Source organism: Lepidochelys kempii, chromosome 18 (assembly GCF_965140285.1).
Source record: "Lepidochelys kempii isolate rLepKem1 chromosome 18, rLepKem1.hap1, whole genome shotgun sequence".
NCBI classification, from domain to species: domain Eukaryota; kingdom Metazoa; phylum Chordata; order Testudines; family Cheloniidae; genus Lepidochelys; species Lepidochelys kempii.
In genome coordinates, this window is record NC_136397.1 from 17,915,515 (window position 1) to 17,933,654 (window position 18,140).

Consider the following 18,140-nt stretch of genomic DNA (forward strand, 5'->3'; position numbering starts at 1 on the left):
GTCCTCAGAGTTTCTCGTGTAGAAATCCTTCTAAAGTATTTAAAGGGATTTGCTCAGGTTTTTTTTTTTAAATCCTCTTGTATTGCAAGTAACATTCTAAATTATTGAAACTGGGTGCTGTAATATTTCAAAATGTGTTAGATGCTTCATGGAGCAAATGAAGGGCATGTTCACTGGCCTGAAGAGCTTGCAGTCCAGTGCACTCTTACGCTGCGCAATGAAGAGACAGGTCTGTTTTCTTTTCTGTTTATAGTGAGTTTCTAACACTGTTGCGGTATGTGCAAACCCTACAGGTGATCTAAGAGAACATCAGAGCACACTTCTATGGAAACAGTTCTGTTGGTCTTCAGGGTTTGTGAATGCTTGTTTTTCAGTTAAACCTACATGTGGGGCCAGATTTGACCTAGATTATTAATTGGTGGTTTTCTGATGGTCAAGGATGCCCTGTCCATTAACTCAAAGGAGGGACCAGAAAGGTACATTACCACGGAAAAATCTCTTCTTAATACAGAGCAATCACATACTGGTAGTTATTAGCGGTACACTTTACTTTCTGTACAATAGCAAGTAAAATGAATCAGATCACCAGTCTACCATTAAAAGAATACACAAAGATAAACAGAATTAGCAACTAATGCAGCTTGAGGATGCATTTAATTTTCAGTTTCATCAAAATCCTTCAAAATTTTGGTTAACCAAGTCAGAAACAAAACAGATTATTTTGCGTCTTCCTCCATTATAACACTGTTCCGTTTACAGTGTGAGATGCATAGATCTGTGCTTTAACACCCTCCCACCAGGATGCTGGTGGACAAGCCCTCCATACAGCCTTGAGTGTGACCTGCCAATAGGAGAGTGTTGCGGACTCCAGCTTGTCTTGCAAAGGAAGTTGATCAGAATCCTCCCCTCTTCTCCAGGTGGCAGGTCTGACCCTGCTGGCAGTGGGGATTTACACGGCCAAGAACGCTACTGGGGTTGCAGGGCGATACATAGAAGCTCGACTGGGCAAGCCCTCCCTGGTGAGAGAGACCTCACGCATTACAGTGCTGGAGGCACTCAAGCATCCCATCAAGGTAAATACCTTCTTTCCTTTGGCTCGCTGTTAGCTGGGACGCAGCTTGTTCTAGTCCTGCTCTAGGGGTCTGGCAGTGTGATATCGAGAACTCCACACTTAGTGCTCATATTTTCATCATGTGTTTTTTAATGAATTTCTCCTTCTCAGGTTGGCAAGCGTCTTACCAGCAAGGCTCAAGATGCTCTTGAAGGAGTTGTTCTCAGCGTGAGTATAGGCTTTTGCTATCTCAAACCATCCAGGATCTTGGTGTCTAAATATCAAAGGTTCTCTCCTTGCTTTCATTTTAATTTTTGTTGCAGTTCAGTAATACTGGAAATGTAGCACTCTTGGGGCACCTGGAGTGTAAATAAGCTTCCATGTTCAGCATGAAACACATTAAACACCCTGCCAACCTTTGACCCCTCTGTACAGAGCAGTTGGAAGTCTTAGGTCAGCGTGACTTTTCTCCTTAGTCAGCATGTTAATCTGGCAATTCTGGCCAAATTCTACATGTCGTCTCTAATCTGTGAACTCTTACGGCTCTGACCGCCACAGTTAGGTCAGAGAACCAAGCAACATATGCCTTTGAACACCATCTGAAGGGCTATCAATCCACTCATCAGAACTGATTTTGCACATTTGTTTCTGAATTTCATTCCGTAATATCAAGTGAATTAAAGGGCGTTTTTTAGAGTGTTACCAAAAAGAAGTGTCTGTAGGAATATCTGCCTCTGTATTTCCGAGAATGTAAGAATATGTATAAGAAATGCATTCACTCCCACTTACATGGAAGGTTTATTACTATCAAAAGTTTTGCTTCTAACTTGGCTTGTTACATACCTTCCCCCTCTTGTCCCTTTTTGTAGGTAGTTCATGGAAAATAAGCTCCTAGAGCAGGGGTGACCAACCTGAGCCTGAGAAGGACCCAGAATTTACCAATGTACGTTGCCAAAGAGCCACAGTAATATGGCAGCAGCCCCCTATCAGCTCCTCCCCTCCCTCACGCTCCCAGTGCCTCCCACGCACTGGCAGCCCCGCCGATCAGCGCCTCCCGCTCCCTCCCGATCAGCTGATTCATAACGTGCAGGAGGCTCTGGAGTGCGGGGGCAGGGCCTGTGGCAGAGCCGGGGGTTGAGCAGTGAGCACCCCCCCAGCTTGTTGGAAAGTTGGCACCTGTAGCTCCAGCCCCGGAGTCGGTGCCTAGACAAGGAGCCGCATATTCACTTCTGAAGAGCCGCATGTGGATCCGGAGCCACAGGTTGGTTACCCCTTTCCTAGAGCATGAGTGGTAGGGTAGATTCTGAAATGTTCGTATCCATTTTCAGTCCCAAAAGTTGTTGTTAGCTCATTGTGGCTTCAATTTGAAGTAATTATAACTTGAAATACAATAAATCCTGAAGCAGAAGGAGGAACTACTCAAGTCCAAGCCAATAAGCTGGAGGAATTCAGGCTAAGAACTCATCAGACCCGAGACTGCAACCCTGCTGTTTGCAGACAGCACTGATAGCCATCTGCCTATACCAGTGTGTGAAGCATAGGCATCTCTGGGTATCGGATGTGTTGTCCGTTTCCCAAACGTAACTTTTCTCCTCTTGCAGCCCAAGCTGGAGGAGCGTGTGAGAGACATTGCCATAGCAACAAGAAATACAAGAACGAACAAAAGTTTGTACAGGAATATCCTTATGTACGGCCCGCCTGGAACTGGGAAGACTCTCTTTGCCAAGGTAAGACCCTGCCAAGATTTTGACAGCCCAGCTGTTGTGGGTTTTCAAGGAGTACCCTACAATGTTATAACTATATCTCTCTGGGCTGCAAGCAACTGCTGTAGCTTTGCTGAGCATGTGTGTGTGTAGAATGGGGTTCCGGGGTGCTGAGGGAGGAAGAAGGGGCATCCACCTTATAGCGTTTTGCTCTGTGCTCCGGGTTAGACAGTCCAGTGACTTGAATTCTAGATTTCAGCCTAGAGAGAGAAACTGTCCCATCTGGACTGGCTGATGGCATGAAACAGCCTCTGTGCGCCACTTGGCAGACATGACTTGTGAAATGCCAACGCCAGCCCTGGTATCTCATTTCCACCTCTAATCATATTTGACTCCTAAATGGGCTATCCTGTTGCTTATTAACTCATAGGGGGAGGGAGCAGGAGGGCTGGATAAGTAAGCATTGTTCTGTCTGCCCTATCAGTGTGCTGCTCTCTGATTTAGTCTGGATTTGACTCTGACAAACAGCACACTACTTTCAAGCAGCAGTTCTGAGGGGTGGAAAGACCTCGTTTAACTCAGATAATGGATTTCACTTTTGCTCTCGAAGCCCCAGAAAAAACTTTCTCCCAACCCTGATAGCTGTTGGCTTATGACCCAGTGCAGGAAGGTTTAGATACCTTCAAAACTTTTTTTAATGTGTTGTTCTAATTCAGGATATTCTTATCCATATAAACATCCCGTCCTTCCTGAATCCTGCTATGCTCTTGGGCTCAGTGATCTCTTGTGGCAGTGAATTCCACAGGTCAGTCGTGGTGTGGAAAAGTCATTCCTTTTCAGTCTTGAGTTTGCCACCTTTTTTCATTGACTATTCCTGTGTTCTTGCATTAAGAGCATCCGTGTTGTGAAAAGCATTGTATGGGTCATGGAGACTGAATTAGCCTCTTGTCTCTCGAGGCTAGCCCTCAGGTTTGGAGTTGACATATTGATGGAAAAGAGATGTTATGGCTTGAACTGTCTCCACCCTTGCTGAACGGGTGTTTGTAGAAATAAAGACAGGTTTCAGAGTAACAGCCGTGTTAGTCTGTATTCGCAAAAAGAAAAGGAGGACTTGTGGCACCTTAGAGACTAACCAATTTATTAGAGCATAAGCTTTCGTGAGCTACAGCTCACTTCTTCAGATGCATATCGTGGAAACTGCAGCAGGCTTTATATATACACAGAGAATATGAAACAATACCTATTCCCACCCCACTGTCCTGCTGGTAATAGCTTATCTAAAGTGATTTCCAGCACAAATCCAGGTTTTCTCACCCTCCACCCCCCCACACAAATTCACTCTCCTGCTGGTGATAGCCCATCCAAAGTGATAACTCTTTACACAATGTGCATGACAATTAAGCTGGGCTATTTCCTGCATAAATCCAGGTTCTCACATCCCCCCCCACCCCCATACACACACAAACTCACTCTCCTGCTGGTAATAGCTCATCCAAACTGACCACTCTTCAAGTTAAAATCCAAGTTAAACCAGAACATCGGGGGGGGGGGTAGGAAAAAACAAGAGGAAACAGGCTACCTTGCATAATGACTTATCCACTCCAAGTCTCTATTTAAGCCTAAATTGGATACTATTAATTTAGGCTTAAATAGAGACTTGGAGTGGCTAAGTCATTATGCAAGGTAGCCTGTTTCCTCTTGTTTTTTCCTACCCCCCCCCCCCAGATGTTCTGGTTTAACTTGGATTTTAACTTGAAGAGTGGTCAGTTTGGATGAGCTATTACCAGCAGGAGAGTGAGTTTGTGTGTGTATGGGGGTGGGGGGGATGTGAGAACCTGGATTTATGCAGGAAATAGCCCAGCTTAATTGTCATGCACATTGTGTAAAGAGTTATCACTTTGGATGGGCTATCACCAGCAGGAGAGTGAATTTGTGTGGGGGGGTGGAGGGTGAGAAAACCTGGATTTGTGCTGGAAATCACTTTAGATAAGCTATTACCAGCAGGACAGTGGGGTGGGAATAGGTATTGTTTCATATTCTCTGTGTATATATAAAGCCTGCTGCAGTTTCCACGATATGCATCTGAAGAAGTGAGCTGTAGCTCACGAAAGCTTATGCTCTAATAAATTGGTTAGTCTCTAAGGTGCCACAAGTCCTCCTTTTCTTTTTGTAGAAATAAAAGCTTTCAAGGATTCCTGAGAGAACACCTTCCGCAAGCGTTAGTTGCAGGGAGAGACGGCATTATCGCATCTGGAGCTGTGCTTTCGTTAGCCTGTTACGCCACCAGATAGTCCGTTACTCCTGTTTGGATCGTCTGTCTCTCTTGAATAACGGTGGTGGCAGCACACAATATGTTGTATGGCACTGAATCTACACCCGGCTGCCAGCCAGAATTCACCAGCACCTGGGCGCAAAGACCCCGTGCACTTACTCATTCCGTGGTCTTTAGGCAGCGGTGTGGAGCACGGCTGACGTTCAGGTCTTACACAGGCGGGCTACAACTAAAATATGGGTGGGTAACTACCGAGTGGGGGAGCCACAGCACAGGAGTTGTAAACCTTCTTCAATAGCAAAATGAGACGCTGCCGGTACCATAGGAAACTCGCTACTGTTAGAATTATTCTCTTTATCTGAACATCGTTGGTGTAAAGTCTAATTATGGATCAGCTGACTTGACCTCTGAGAAGAACAAGTGTAGACCAGACATGACTCTAGTGTAAAGGGACATTATTTAACAATTTGGTGGGAGAAAAGCATCAGTTTCTTTTGATCTACTCTAAGGAAATATGTCCTGCTCTTGTAGGTCTCTTGTCATCCCAGGCTCCTGTGCTCCCATGAATGGGAGGTGGGGAGAGAAGTCTGCACCCCACCTTGAGGGTCACGTCCCCATTACGTCGTCCTGCATATTTTTTTCGAGCAAGTGTGTATGGCAATGTGTACTCTCAGGAAGCGCTTCTACTCGGGGAGACACCATCCCTGGGAATTCAGTGCCCCCTTGTGCTTTCCTGTACTTAAAAAACTGGTGGACAAATAAGGGAAGTCAGAGGACTCTGCAGGCTACTGAACTCTCAGGGCTGCTGCTTCCGTTGTAGAAACGTGCTCTCCAAACCAGGTCTGGTAGCAGTGTGGAATCATGTCTAGATTTTGTAATTTTTAAAATACTGAAATGTGCGTGTTTTTTCCCTGTTCAGATACAATTCTTAAGGTATTAAATGAGTCTTCTAGTTTCAGTGTCCTGTAATTTTGGTCACTTTATTCTCCCCAGCAAGAGTGGAAGGCACTAGTCAGTTAAGATGGCTGTCCTTGAAAAGTGCAAGGTAATTAGTCCTGGACACTGAAGTCCGCTCTCCACAGAACAGCCCAACCAGCAGCAGTGAACGTGTGCCCACACATGCATCCAACGAACTGGGTATTTACCCACGAAAGCTTATGCTCCAATACGTCTGTTAGTCTGTAAGGTGCCACAGGACTCTGTCGCTTTTACAGATCCAGACTAACACAGCTACCCCTCTGATATTTGACTGCCTCATTGATCTCCTTCAATCCTGGCTTCTAGGGGCCACTGGATTTCTGTTTCCCTAGCCCATTTGATCACTGGCCAGTTGTAGTGGCATGGATGGCTTTTGTGATGTGGCTACCGATCCACCAGGAAAGCGGCTGAAAACCACCAACTTGTCCTGCAGCATCAACATTCAGATAGGCTTTAACAGAAAACAAAGCAGCTACATGGACTCGGTCCTCAGTGAACAATAAAAGATGGCAGCGTGGAGCAACATGACAGGGTTTTCTGCTTCCTGCAGTGTAGGGCTCTATGGGTCAACAGTCTGTTAAGTAGCTGTGCTGGATGGCAGGCTGTGAACACCATGAATGTGGCTCTGAGCTCCCAGCACTGTCAGCCTGATTCTGAACACTTTTAACATTTAGTAGCAGGAGCTGGGTGATTTTAATGGACAAAGCAAAGCTTTTTTTCCCCTGCCTCCTGCCACCCAGCAGTTAATTGGTCCGGTTCAGCTGAGCATGTTTCACTGGAGATGGGAAGACGTTAATGGCATACGTAGCGGTGGCTGTCACGTCCCTGCACAAACTGGCTTGTTCACTTTGACCTTCAGACAAGTTCCCTTCAGCTGAGTCGGCAGAACTGGGCAGCAAGGACTGCGCTGGCAACTTAAGTTCTGTTCCCAATCCAGCCTTCTGGCCGTGGCAGGGCTCCACCAAGCTGCTCCTTGCCACCACCTCCTGATACGGGGCATGGGGAAGGAAGAGGCTCTCTACTGTTCTACTCCTTTCCTACGCTCACCTGAGCCCAGAGATGTGTGTGGAACAGACGGTCGCTCATGCTTACACCTCCTGCAAAATGTTTATTATGACAAAGTTCCTGTGTGTTGGGACAGATTGAACTCTCAACCAAGCCCTCTATGGCTCTCAGACACTGGCAGTTGCAGGCTAATTCCCCACTGGCATCCTTTAGTCAGGTAGAGGGGATGTTTAAAGTGGGAGTTAATGTCATTGTCTTTAAATCCTGAGTTGAGGACTTCAGTAACTCAGCCAGAGCTTAGGGGTCTATGTCAGGAGTGGGTGGGCGAGGTTCTGTGACCTGGAATGTGCAAGAGGTCAGACTTAGATGATCATGATGGTCCCTTCTGGCTTTAAAGTCTATTGATCCAAAGCTGGGGGGACGAAGTTAGGTTCTCCTTGTGCTATAATTCCACCCTGTGACGACACAGCGTCCTCAGCAACTCCAGTTGGCGTGAAGCCATGCTCCATAAGCACCATCTCTATGCCCTGTCCAGCCCGCCTGATGGATCAGCTGGTACTGTGCCCAAGCACAGCAGATTTGCTTACTTTCAGGCTTGCTGGAGACATTTCTGGCCCACTCCAAGGGCTTTTTTATGAAACTCTTCACTTGGCAGTCACCAGACTCATGACTTGAGTCAGGCTTTAAAAACAGCCTCCAAAATGGAAGGAAAAGTTCCATAATTTAGGCTGAATGCCAGAGAAGTTAAATAATCATCAACAAGCCAGGTTCTTAACTCCATCAGCAAATAGAGAAATGCAGAGCTTCGTCCCTTGTTGTTTGTATCACTCTAACTCCTAAAAGACCTAGTTGAGATTAGGGCTCCATTGTGTTGCACAGACAGGCAAGAAACTGTCCCTGCCCTGCAGAGTTTGCAGTCTAAACAAACAATGCAGCGAAAGGGATACAGAGTGTAATCAGAAGGTGGGAAACTGAGGCTCAGAAAGGTTAAATGAGTTGCCCAAGGGAGGGAATCTGGTGTCCTGTTTTTAAAAAACATGGATGTCAAATTGGAAAAGGTTCAGAAGAGCTACGAGAAGGATCTTAATTCTGGAAAATCGGCTTTACAACTAAGAAACAGAAGAAGCTCCATCTATGTAGTTTGTCCAAGAGAGATGACTTGATCAAGGTGTTTAAATACTTAAATGAGAAGAATGTTTTGTGGCTCTAATCTAGCAGACAAAGGCTTTACAGGATCCCCGATTTGGAAGCTGAAGCTAGATACGTTCAGGCTACAATTAAAGTGTAAATTTTTAACGGGCAGGGGTAATAACCATTGAAGCAGCTCACATCACTCAGTCTTTAAATCAAGATGAGATGTCTTTCTAAGATATGTGCTCCAGCCTAAGCAGCAGTTAGGGACTTGATGCAGGAATCACTGGGTTAAATTCTCTGGCTTGTGCTGTGTAGGAGGTCAGACTATAGGATTATAGTGGTCCCTTCTGTGTCTTAACATTTTTGAATCTGGATCTCCCGAGTCTGCCTGCAAGGTTATCCATTCTTTCTTCCTTTTCCCTTAAAATACTCTACTGTGCCCCTCTGTGACATGAGAGCATGGTTTAATACTACTTGTACTTCCATTTTTCATCAGCACCGTAATTTGCAAGCATTAATCCTCTCAACCAGGTGAGGGGGCAGAATGCCCAGGATTTTACAGATGGGCAAATGAGGTGGAGAGGCTCTGACATGTCCCAAGCCATAGCAGATGTCAGTAATTTAATACCCTCTTCCCACTTTCTTATTCTGTGCTCTTGAATAGTGAATGAGAACATTTTAATCACCACTCAAAAACCTCTTTTCTCTTCTCTTTTTGTTTTCCAGAAATTAGCCATGCATTCAGGCATGGATTATGCCATCATGACAGGTGGCGATGTCGCCCCCATGGGGCGGGAAGGAGTTACTGCCATGCACAAGGTCTTTGACTGGGCTAACACAAGTAGGAGAGGGTAAGTAGGAGTTCCTTTGGCATCTGAGCTTTGCATAGATCCTTTACCTTGCATGGGGGACCTAGTGGAATGGGAGCGCGTAATGACCAGGCATTTGTGAATCATAGGGGTATGTCTGTACTGCAATCACAAGGTGTGATTGCAACTTGAATGGACATACCCGAGCAAGCTTTAATCTAGCTAGCTTGGATCCTAGGCCAGTAAAGCTGAGGCAGCATGAGCTTCAGTGAGCACTGTACAAGCCTGCCCAGGACCGCAGGTAATTACTCATGGGGCTAGCCTGAGCTGAGGCTGCGCTGCTCGAGGACCTGAGCTGTTTAGATTAAAGCTAGCTCAGATAAGTCTACTTGAACTGCAGTCGCACCCTGTGATTGCCATATAGATGTACGCACAGATGCTTCTGGGTAGAAACTGTAATGGAACAGGTGTTGCATTACCCATCCCATATCATACCTTTTTAATGGTGACCTGCAATGGGGTGCACTCTTCGTCTGCTTAACGATGTATAAAAGGCTGAAAAAGTTCTCCCCTCCTGGCCCCGCACTTATGAAAAAGAATGTTCTGCTTGCTCTTTACCTGAGACTTCTCAGGGGTGTCGGCGCTTGCCTTCTCTGGTCCTGGCTGGATGCCTTCATAGAGGAATGGAGAATTGGAATGGGAACTCTCTCGGCTCCCAGTTGAAGAGGTGGGAATGGTGAATCCCGGAGAGCTTTTCTCCTAAGCGAGTCAGTGGTTGGAATTAAATAAATGGTAACAAAAATTGAGACATGACCAGGTTTTAAAGAGTCTGTCTAATAATGCCCTCCCCTTCCTGTTGCTCAGGTTTTAGGCTGTTGCGGTGTCATGCTCCTCCTGCTTGTCTGGTTAGTTCTCCAGTGAGCTTCCAGCAAAACCAGGGACTTCTATTCTTGATGTTTGTAACAATCCATTCAAACACATTGCAGTTCATCAAGAAGCAAAGCGCAAACGCTCCCTGCCTTTCCAAGACCCCTTTAAAACAAACGCTCTGGAGTGGTTCTTTCATTCAGACTAAATCCCCACTCTTGAGTCTTGAGAGAGCACCTAGCTAAGCTATTTGTGGTGATTGTGAATTGCTTCATGCGAGCTGCAGGAAGGCATGAAGCTGATATCACTCTTCTATGTGCACCCTTGTCCCCTCCCAGGCATATTAAAAATCTAATAAGAGGGCTGGGAGCCATCTCGTTTTGCTCCTGTGCTATTTTGCAGGATGTAAGCCTTGCATGGAGAGGGCTAATGGGTGATTTATGTGTCCTGTTATTGGTTCAGACAGACATTTTCTTGCAGTGTCCATATGGATAGTCTGCTGCGTTCATCACCAAATTGTTTTAATTTGCCCCTAAAAGTTGATATTTAAAGCTTTCAAAACAAACTTCCTTTGGAAGAGTTTACAGCCTCCATTTTGAGGAGCTGGAAGGCAGAAGGCCTACAGTTTTTAAGAAAACGGACTGGCATAGATAAGTTATTCCACTGCATACAATGTGCTGGAGGAACCCCAGGCTGCTTTCCATAGGTTTGGGTCATTTTCCTACTGTCAGTAGGCAGATACTGTTCTGAAAAGGGGCGGGGGGGGGGCATCAGGTGAAGAAGAGAGATGAGGTTTCCACTTCTAACACAAACCCCCTGTCAGAACACCACATTTCACAGCACTAGTTGGTCTGGAATTTGAACTTGTGACACTTGATCTATCTCAAGGATGCACCCCAGAAATAGGAAACGGAAAGGCTACGGAGATGTATCCGTGCATGTTCTAGGAGCAGCGCTCACAAGCTTTTAAACAGCTTCCATCAGGTGCTATGCGTTGCCTTTCAGACTTGTAGTTTAGCTGTTGCCTCTGCTAAGCTGCCAGCATTTGGAGGCAAGGGCAGAGGCAACTCTGAAGAAACTGTTCTGTTGGGAAAGAGCAGTTGAGACTATTTCCTGGCAAGCTGGAGGTGAGGTGTTTTTCAAAAAGGCACTTGGATCACTTGACAGGAAGCAGTATCTGTTGTGTTAGATAAATGGGAACATAATACCTGGGCCTCCTCTTTACCCTGCCTCTCCTGCAGGGACCAGAAATCTTGGGTCACCAAAGCATTTATTTTTCTGAATTATTCATTGGCTTTACCTGGAGGAATGAATAAATAATAAAAAACATTATTTCCACCTGTGTGTTCAAAAATATTAATAGAGAGGGGTTCGGGAAAATACCATTAGTTAGTGGGGGAAAGTTTTATGCCATGGGTGTGACCCAAAAGTTACATCCGTAAAATAACAGCAGCCGTAGCCATGGAATATTTTGTATGGCATATATTCTCACCGGGGCTGCTTGTGTTCTTGGATTTCTGCCTAGTGCCCTGAGCTGTGTATTTACTTTGTATTACAGATGCTAAAAAGAGCACCTACCCTACTTAATTACTTGAACATAACTCAAGTGCAGCAGTACAATTTAGGATTAGCCAATCCCACTAAATCATGTGGCTCAGACCCCCCACCAGCTGTTCCCCACACCCTCCTGTTTTCAAGCATCTGGAGAAAAAAAGATAAGCTTTGCAACGTGCCATGAAAGTTCTCCAATTCAGGCTATTTCTGAGCAGTGGGGGACAAATTCCAAAGCTAGGGGACCCCGCCAACAGCCCCTTTCCATATATACTGGTGGAGCTTCAGATTAGACACCTCTGATGATCAGGTCTGGGGAGAGAGGAGCCCTAAGCCAGTTAGGGTGCTCTAGATCATTTGCCTTCTTCCCTTGCTGTATCTGTCTCTCTCTGTCTCTACTTGTTTTGTTTTTTTCCCTTCACAGCCTCTTGCTGTTTGTAGATGAAGCAGATGCGTTCCTACGGAAGAGGGCAACAGTAAGTGCTTTTCCATGCAGCCCCCATCTGTGTGTGGTGTGGGTCGGTCACTCAGCCGGCAGCTTTCTCGATTAACTTGACTAGTTAGCCTCGACAGGCAAAAATGATTAAAACTGGCAGGTGCCCTACTGCTTACATAATTAAGAGACGTGAAGAGGAGAAATTACCCTCTTGCAGCTGTGTGGGGCAAATGTCGCTCAATATTGACTTGAGAATTTGTTCCTTCCTCCAACAAGCAGTGGGGGGTGGGTAGCATGAGCCATGTGTTGGACAGTTTGCAGGTGGCTGGGTGATAGGAGAGAAAATGATGAATTAAAATGACAGGAGGCAGCGGAAACATGGTCCCACATTTCACTGCTGTGCCCCTGCGGGTGTGTTTTACCCTGGCAAGTGGCTGGCTTGGACTCTTGTCATATCTGAGTTGTTTTCCACAGCACTAACAAAGCTGCACCAAAAAAAGCCACAAACTCCTTTTTGCCGGTTTAAGAACAAATCCCCATGCTGTGCATTGAAGGGGAATCTCATCTTGCTCCTAGGCCCAGCACTCAGAATCCAAGTGATCTGTTTAAAGAGTTTTCATTTCCCGCCCTGGAGAAATCATATTAATACATGTTCAAGGGAATCCTTTTCTTATTGCAGCTTTTTATTCCCCTTCCTTTCAAGAACCTAAATAGAAAGTGAAAGCTTCCCTTGGACATATTTATTCAGCCAAAGGCAGCATGGTCCAGTGGATAGAGCAGTGTACCGGGAGCCAAGAGACCTGGGTTCTATTCCTGGCTTTGCCACTGGTCTGCTTGGTAACCTTGAGCAAGTCACTTCACCTCTCTGTGTTTTTCCTTTCCCACTCTGTCTTGAATAGGTAGGTTGTAAGCTCTTCAGGGCAGTCACTCTCACTGTATGTGTACAGTGCCTAGCTTAAGGGGCCCTGATCTCTTGCAGGGCCTTAAGCACTACCATAACAATGGAAAAATCACCATTAATATTTGCAAAGGTTGCAGCCCATCCTTGACCACCAGGTGAGTAAAAAGAAAAGGAGTACTTGTGGCACCTTAGAGACTAACCAATTTATTTGAGCATGAGCTTTCGTGAGCTACAGCTCACTTCATCGGATGCATACCGGTGAAACTGCAGCAGACTTTATATACACACAGAGAACATGAAATAATACCTCCTCCCACCCCACTGTCCTGCTGGTAATAGCTTATCTAAAGTGATCATCAAGTTGGGCCATTTCCAGCACAAATCCAGGTTTTCTCACCCTCCACCCCCCCCCCCCACACACACACATACTCACTCTCCTGCTGGTAATAGCCCATCCAAAGTGACAACTCTCTACACAATGTGCATGATGATCAAGTTGGGCCATTTCCTGCACAAATCCAGGTTTTCTCCCCCCCCCCCCCCCCACATACACACACAAACTCACTCTCCTGCTGGTAATAGCTCATCCAAAGTGACCACTCTCCCTACAATGTGCATGGTAATCAAGGTGGGCCATGTCCAGCACAAATCCAGGCTTTCTCACCCCCCTCCCCGGGGATGCGCGCTCTCTCTCTCCCTCCCTCTCCCTCTCCCTCCCGCAATAGCTCATCCAAACTGACCACTCAGGGCCTAATAGCATCAGCCACACTATCAGAGGCTCGTTCACCTGCACATCCACCAATGTGCCAGCAATGCCCCTCTGCCATTTACATTGGTCAAACTGGACAGTCTCTACGTAAAAGAATAAATGGACACAAATCAGATGTCAAGAATTATAACATTCATAAACCAGTCAGAGAACACTTCAATCTCTCTGGTCACGCAATCACAGACATGAAGGTCGCTATCTTAAAACAAAAAAACTTCAAATCCAGACTCCAGCGAGAAACTGCTGAATTGGAATTCATTTGCAAATTGGATACTATTAACTTAGGGTTAAATAGAGACTGGGAGTGGCTAAGTCATTATGCAAGGTAGCCTATTTCCCCTTGTTTTTTCCTACCCCCCCCCCCCCCAAACATTCTGGTTAAACTTGGATTTAAACTTGGAGAGTGGTCAGTTTGGATAAGCTATTGCTAGCAGGAGAGTGAGTTTGTGTGTGTGTGTGTGTGTCCCCGGGGCGGGGGGGAAAGGGGGGGGTGAGAGAGCCTGGATTTGTGCTGGACATGGCCCACCTTGATTACCATGCACATTGTAGGGAGAGTGGTCACTTTGGATGAGCTATTACCAGCAGGATAGTGAGTTTGTGTGTGTGTTTTTTGGAGGGGGGTGAGGGGGTGAGAGAACCTGGATTTGTGCAGGAAATGGCCCAACTTGATTATCATGCACATTGTGTAGAGAGTTGCCACTTTGGATGGGCTATTACCAGCAGGAGAGTGAGTTTGTTTGTGAGAGGGTGGAGGGTGAGAAAACCTGGATTTGTGCTGGAAATGGCCCAACTTGATGATCACTTTAGATAAGCTATTACCAGCAGGACAGTGGGGTGGGAGGAGGTATTATTTCATGTTCTCTGTGTGTATATAAAGTCTGCTGCAGTTTCCACGGTATGCATCCGATGAAGTGAGCTGTAGCTCACGAAAGCTCATGCTCAAATAAATTGGTTAGTCTCTAAGGTGCCACAAGTACTCCTTTTCTTTTTGCGAATACAGACTAACACGGCTGTTACTCTGACACCAGGTGAGTGACCCTCCTCTGAAATTTTCTCTTTGCAGGAGAAAATCAGTGAAGACCTAAGAGCGACACTGAATGCATTTCTGCACAGGACAGGACAGCACAGCAACAAGTAAGAACCCAGTCTCTGTAGTGCAATAACTCATGTTCAGTAAAAGCAGGCAGAAGTCTCTAAAGCATTTTTTTGCCTGGTGACAGGGTATACAAGTTGAGATGGTCACTGGGAGTTAGACCTTTGATCTCCTCCATCAAGAGATACAAAAATCTGTGCTGAGAAAACTGAGTGACTTATTGCATCTTAAAAATAAAACAAAAATTCGGTCACCTGCTTCTCTTTCCTTGGAGCCAGAAAAGAAGCTCATAAGTGTAGTGCATGAGTGGAGACTCCTGTTTGTCAAACTTGGAGGCTTTCTGAGTGCCCCAGAAAGTGTTTGAAGGGAGTCTGTACAGACCTCGTTGTAATATACGGTACAAGAGACTGAGCCGTCCTTATCCATGCAGACACTACATATGGCTCTGTTTTAACACTTGAGGTGCATTGCGTAGCCTTCACCGAAATGGGTAAGGGCAGTATATGGCTCTGTAGATCGCCTTGAAGGAAGCATAAGCACAGACTTGCCCCTTCTTGGGCAGTTAGCATTTCTGCTAAACCAGTGCAATCTGGATTCATGGATGTCCGTGTCACTAAAGAAGGTGCTAGGCTTGCCATGGGGTTTAGTGGCATTCAGGTGTGTGCTTGAAACCCTTTAACAGGACTTCCTGGTGCCTGTTTGACCTGCAGCACTTTAACTGTTCTAGAACCCCCTCTGACCATGTGCCCGAGGGGTGAGCCATCTCTCGTGCCTAAAGCTGGCCGTGTTCTCGCTTCTGAGCAAGCTCTCTAGTGGATTCAGTATATTTGTACTCTCTACTGTAAATACACTTAGGAAACCCAGAGCTGTTCTCTTTGAGCCTGTCACATATGTCCACAAACACAGATTATTGTCTGGTGGTGGTGTCAAATACGTGTGCATGTGAATTAGCTTGGCTGTCCTTCATCTTGTGCCCAGTTTCTGTATAGTCAGCATTTCGTACCCAGAGAGCACTGCTTAGCCTAATGGGAATCATTTCCCTGTGATCATATTGGTCACAATAAAATGATTTTTTTCTCCCCTTAGTCATTCTTTACTTGGTTCTTTGCCAAGTCTGCTTGATGATTAAATTTATCCTTTTCTAAAGGAGCCAAGTCAAAAATAACCATCTCCTTTCTGAGTGCAGGGAGGTCAGATGCCCCAGTGATTTAAAACGTAATGAAGTACATAGATAACGAAGTGAACATTGTTATAACGCTGTGTGATTGGTTCAGGACACTGGCAGGAGTTTTTTCTCCCAGAGGCACTCATGGGACTCTTCTTAGCACTGATGGGAGCTATAGTCTGCCAAGTTTGTTTATGTACGTTGGTCACCATTAAACTTTTCAGTTGCCTTAAGAGGGTAGGAATGTGGCCCACTGCATAGACATGAAATCTGGGTTCTTTTCCTGGCTCTCTGTGGTTTTGGACAATTCCCGTGCTTCAGTTTCCCCAGCTGTAAAATGGGGATAATGGTCTTGTCCTCCTTTTCTGAAGCACTTTGAAAAGCTCTAGCAATGCAAAGAATTTAAACACAACTAGTAATAAGAATTAACCAGGGCTACCTCAGTATTTCCCAGAGGTATGACAGTAGAATGAACACTGTACATACTGAGTGGGCGTAATGTTTTAAAGTAAACCTGCAAAGATTTAAAGGGTGACAGCGGATAAAGTCTAACCGTCAGGTCACTTAACGGAACTGTCTTTTGCCCTATGCTCTGCCAAAGCAATTGAGATCAGCGAGGGAGCTCTTCCAGAAGAAGCCCCAGGATTCAGGATTAATAGAGTGGTGCAGCTCAAGATTTATTGTAGTTATTGCCTCTCTTTCCTCCCAAGGAGTGGAGCGCTTTGCAAACCTTTATGGTTCACAATTCCCAGGGTAAACTGAAGCCCGGCGTCAGAGTCACAATCACACTGCAATCCAGCAGCAGGCTGGGAATGGTTCATTCCAACCCCTTGCTCTAGCTCCCGTTTTGAGGTACATTGGGCAGAGCTCTTCCCATTGTACATTCTTCCAGTGCTTGCTGGTCCCGTGCTCCAATCCCAATGACCAGCTCCGCATTTTGATGAGTACTTAATTCGCTCATGACTCCTGCAGTGAACCATTCTAGGAAAGCGAACGTCTCCTGTTGATTTTGTGCACTGCTTAATTTTCAGAGTTTCTCACTGCAGCTTTTTTAGATAAGTCCTTCCTGCCAGCAATATATGGGGATTTTGTTAGGTAACTCTGATAGCCTGTGTAAATACCCGAGTGTCAGTGGAACCCTGAGGAGTTCTGTTACTTAGCAGGAACTGCCTTCAATGAGTGCTAGGTTTTATGTAGCCGATCTTAGCTTCCCAAAAGGATGTATGGAGAAATCTCAATGTTGGGTACCTGTTACTAACATCTCCAAGCAACTTCCTGCACTCCCTTGTCTCCAGCTGTCTCTCATAATCTTCCCCCTCGCCACAGAAAGACCTTTGTCTAGGAAGGCCCAGCCGTGCTCCACCGTGGCTCAGCAGAATGCCGATGTGACTTTTGGGCCAGAGAAATTCTCTTTGCAAATGAATGCAAAGAACATGGCCCCTGGCGGGCCTGGATTTCAACAAGCGGCAAAAGGGTCAATATTTCAATAGCTGCTGTTAAAAGCCCATTTCAAATTATACTTCACCATTATGCCAGTAGCCTCAATTAATGCACTAAAGCAAAATTGGCAAGGGGGGAGAGCATCATCACAAAGCGAAAAAGCAGCCACTCTGTTTTCAAAATGCAAATTGGGAAGCCACCAGAAAGGGAGGGAGAGGGCCAGAGCGGGTAGGTAGCTGGAGCAGTGTCCAGTGTGTTGGAGCAAGAGGAGGGTCAGGTGAACCTGCCCATTCTTGGATGGCTGCTTCCCTTAGGTGTGCTTGCTGGTGTGCTGGAAAGACTGGGCTCTCACAGGATGCTCACACTGAAGGAAACACCATCTAGCGTTACCCAGCTTTAAATCAAAAGCAATTTCCCTGCCACTTGCAGTCTCCCTGCTGTTAAATGTTTTCATCTTTTAAGAGGAATTATTGTGCCTTCAAAATGCCCTAGAGACCCAAATCCTCCTGTCACAAAACAGGTACGGCCCCAGCAGTGCAAGCCTCCCTGGTGTGCCATTCCCAGTGTCACTCCCCTCATGCAAGGGGCTGCTACCAGTGCCAAGATGGCTCTGTTCAGTCCTTGGGGCTTCCACTGAAAGAGCCAGCAAGGGCTTTTTGTGAGGTGGATATGTGTACACTAGGAACTGGACTGAGGCTGCTCCCCATCTTGTTTCATTTAAGCCACCAGACTGCTGCTAGAGGGTAAGAGCTTTCAGCCAGCTCTCTGGGGTGAGTTTGAACCAGTGATCTAGAGGCGTGATGGAATCTGTCCCCTTGCCAGCACCTGGGCCTGTCTCTTGCTTCGGCTCGTACAGGAGATACTGGTGGTGGCCGGGGGGTGGGGGGTTCTCGCACTCCAGCCGGCTGCTTCTGCACTGATGTAACAAGCCTCTTTCCAGCCCACGTCCGTCACTGTGGTAGCAAT

The 18,140-nt window shown here is 46.1% G+C and overlaps 1 protein-coding gene across 2 annotated transcripts in view; it reads left to right on the plus strand.

Annotated features, from left to right (window-relative positions):
- The window catches only part of LOC140899995 (ATPase family AAA domain-containing protein 3), a 70,732-nt gene that overhangs the window by 25,865 nt on the left and 26,727 nt on the right, over positions 1-18,140 (plus strand). For both annotated transcript variants that reach the window (XM_073316409.2, XM_073316410.1), the window contains exons 8-13: positions 918-1,073; positions 1,223-1,279; positions 2,653-2,778; positions 8,870-8,994; positions 11,795-11,846; positions 14,540-14,610. In XM_073316409.2, coding sequence (XP_073172510.1) covers positions 918-1,073; positions 1,223-1,279; positions 2,653-2,778; positions 8,870-8,994; positions 11,795-11,846; positions 14,540-14,610 — 587 coding nt within the window. The remainder of the gene's footprint in view (positions 1-917; positions 1,074-1,222; positions 1,280-2,652; positions 2,779-8,869; positions 8,995-11,794; positions 11,847-14,539; positions 14,611-18,140) is intronic.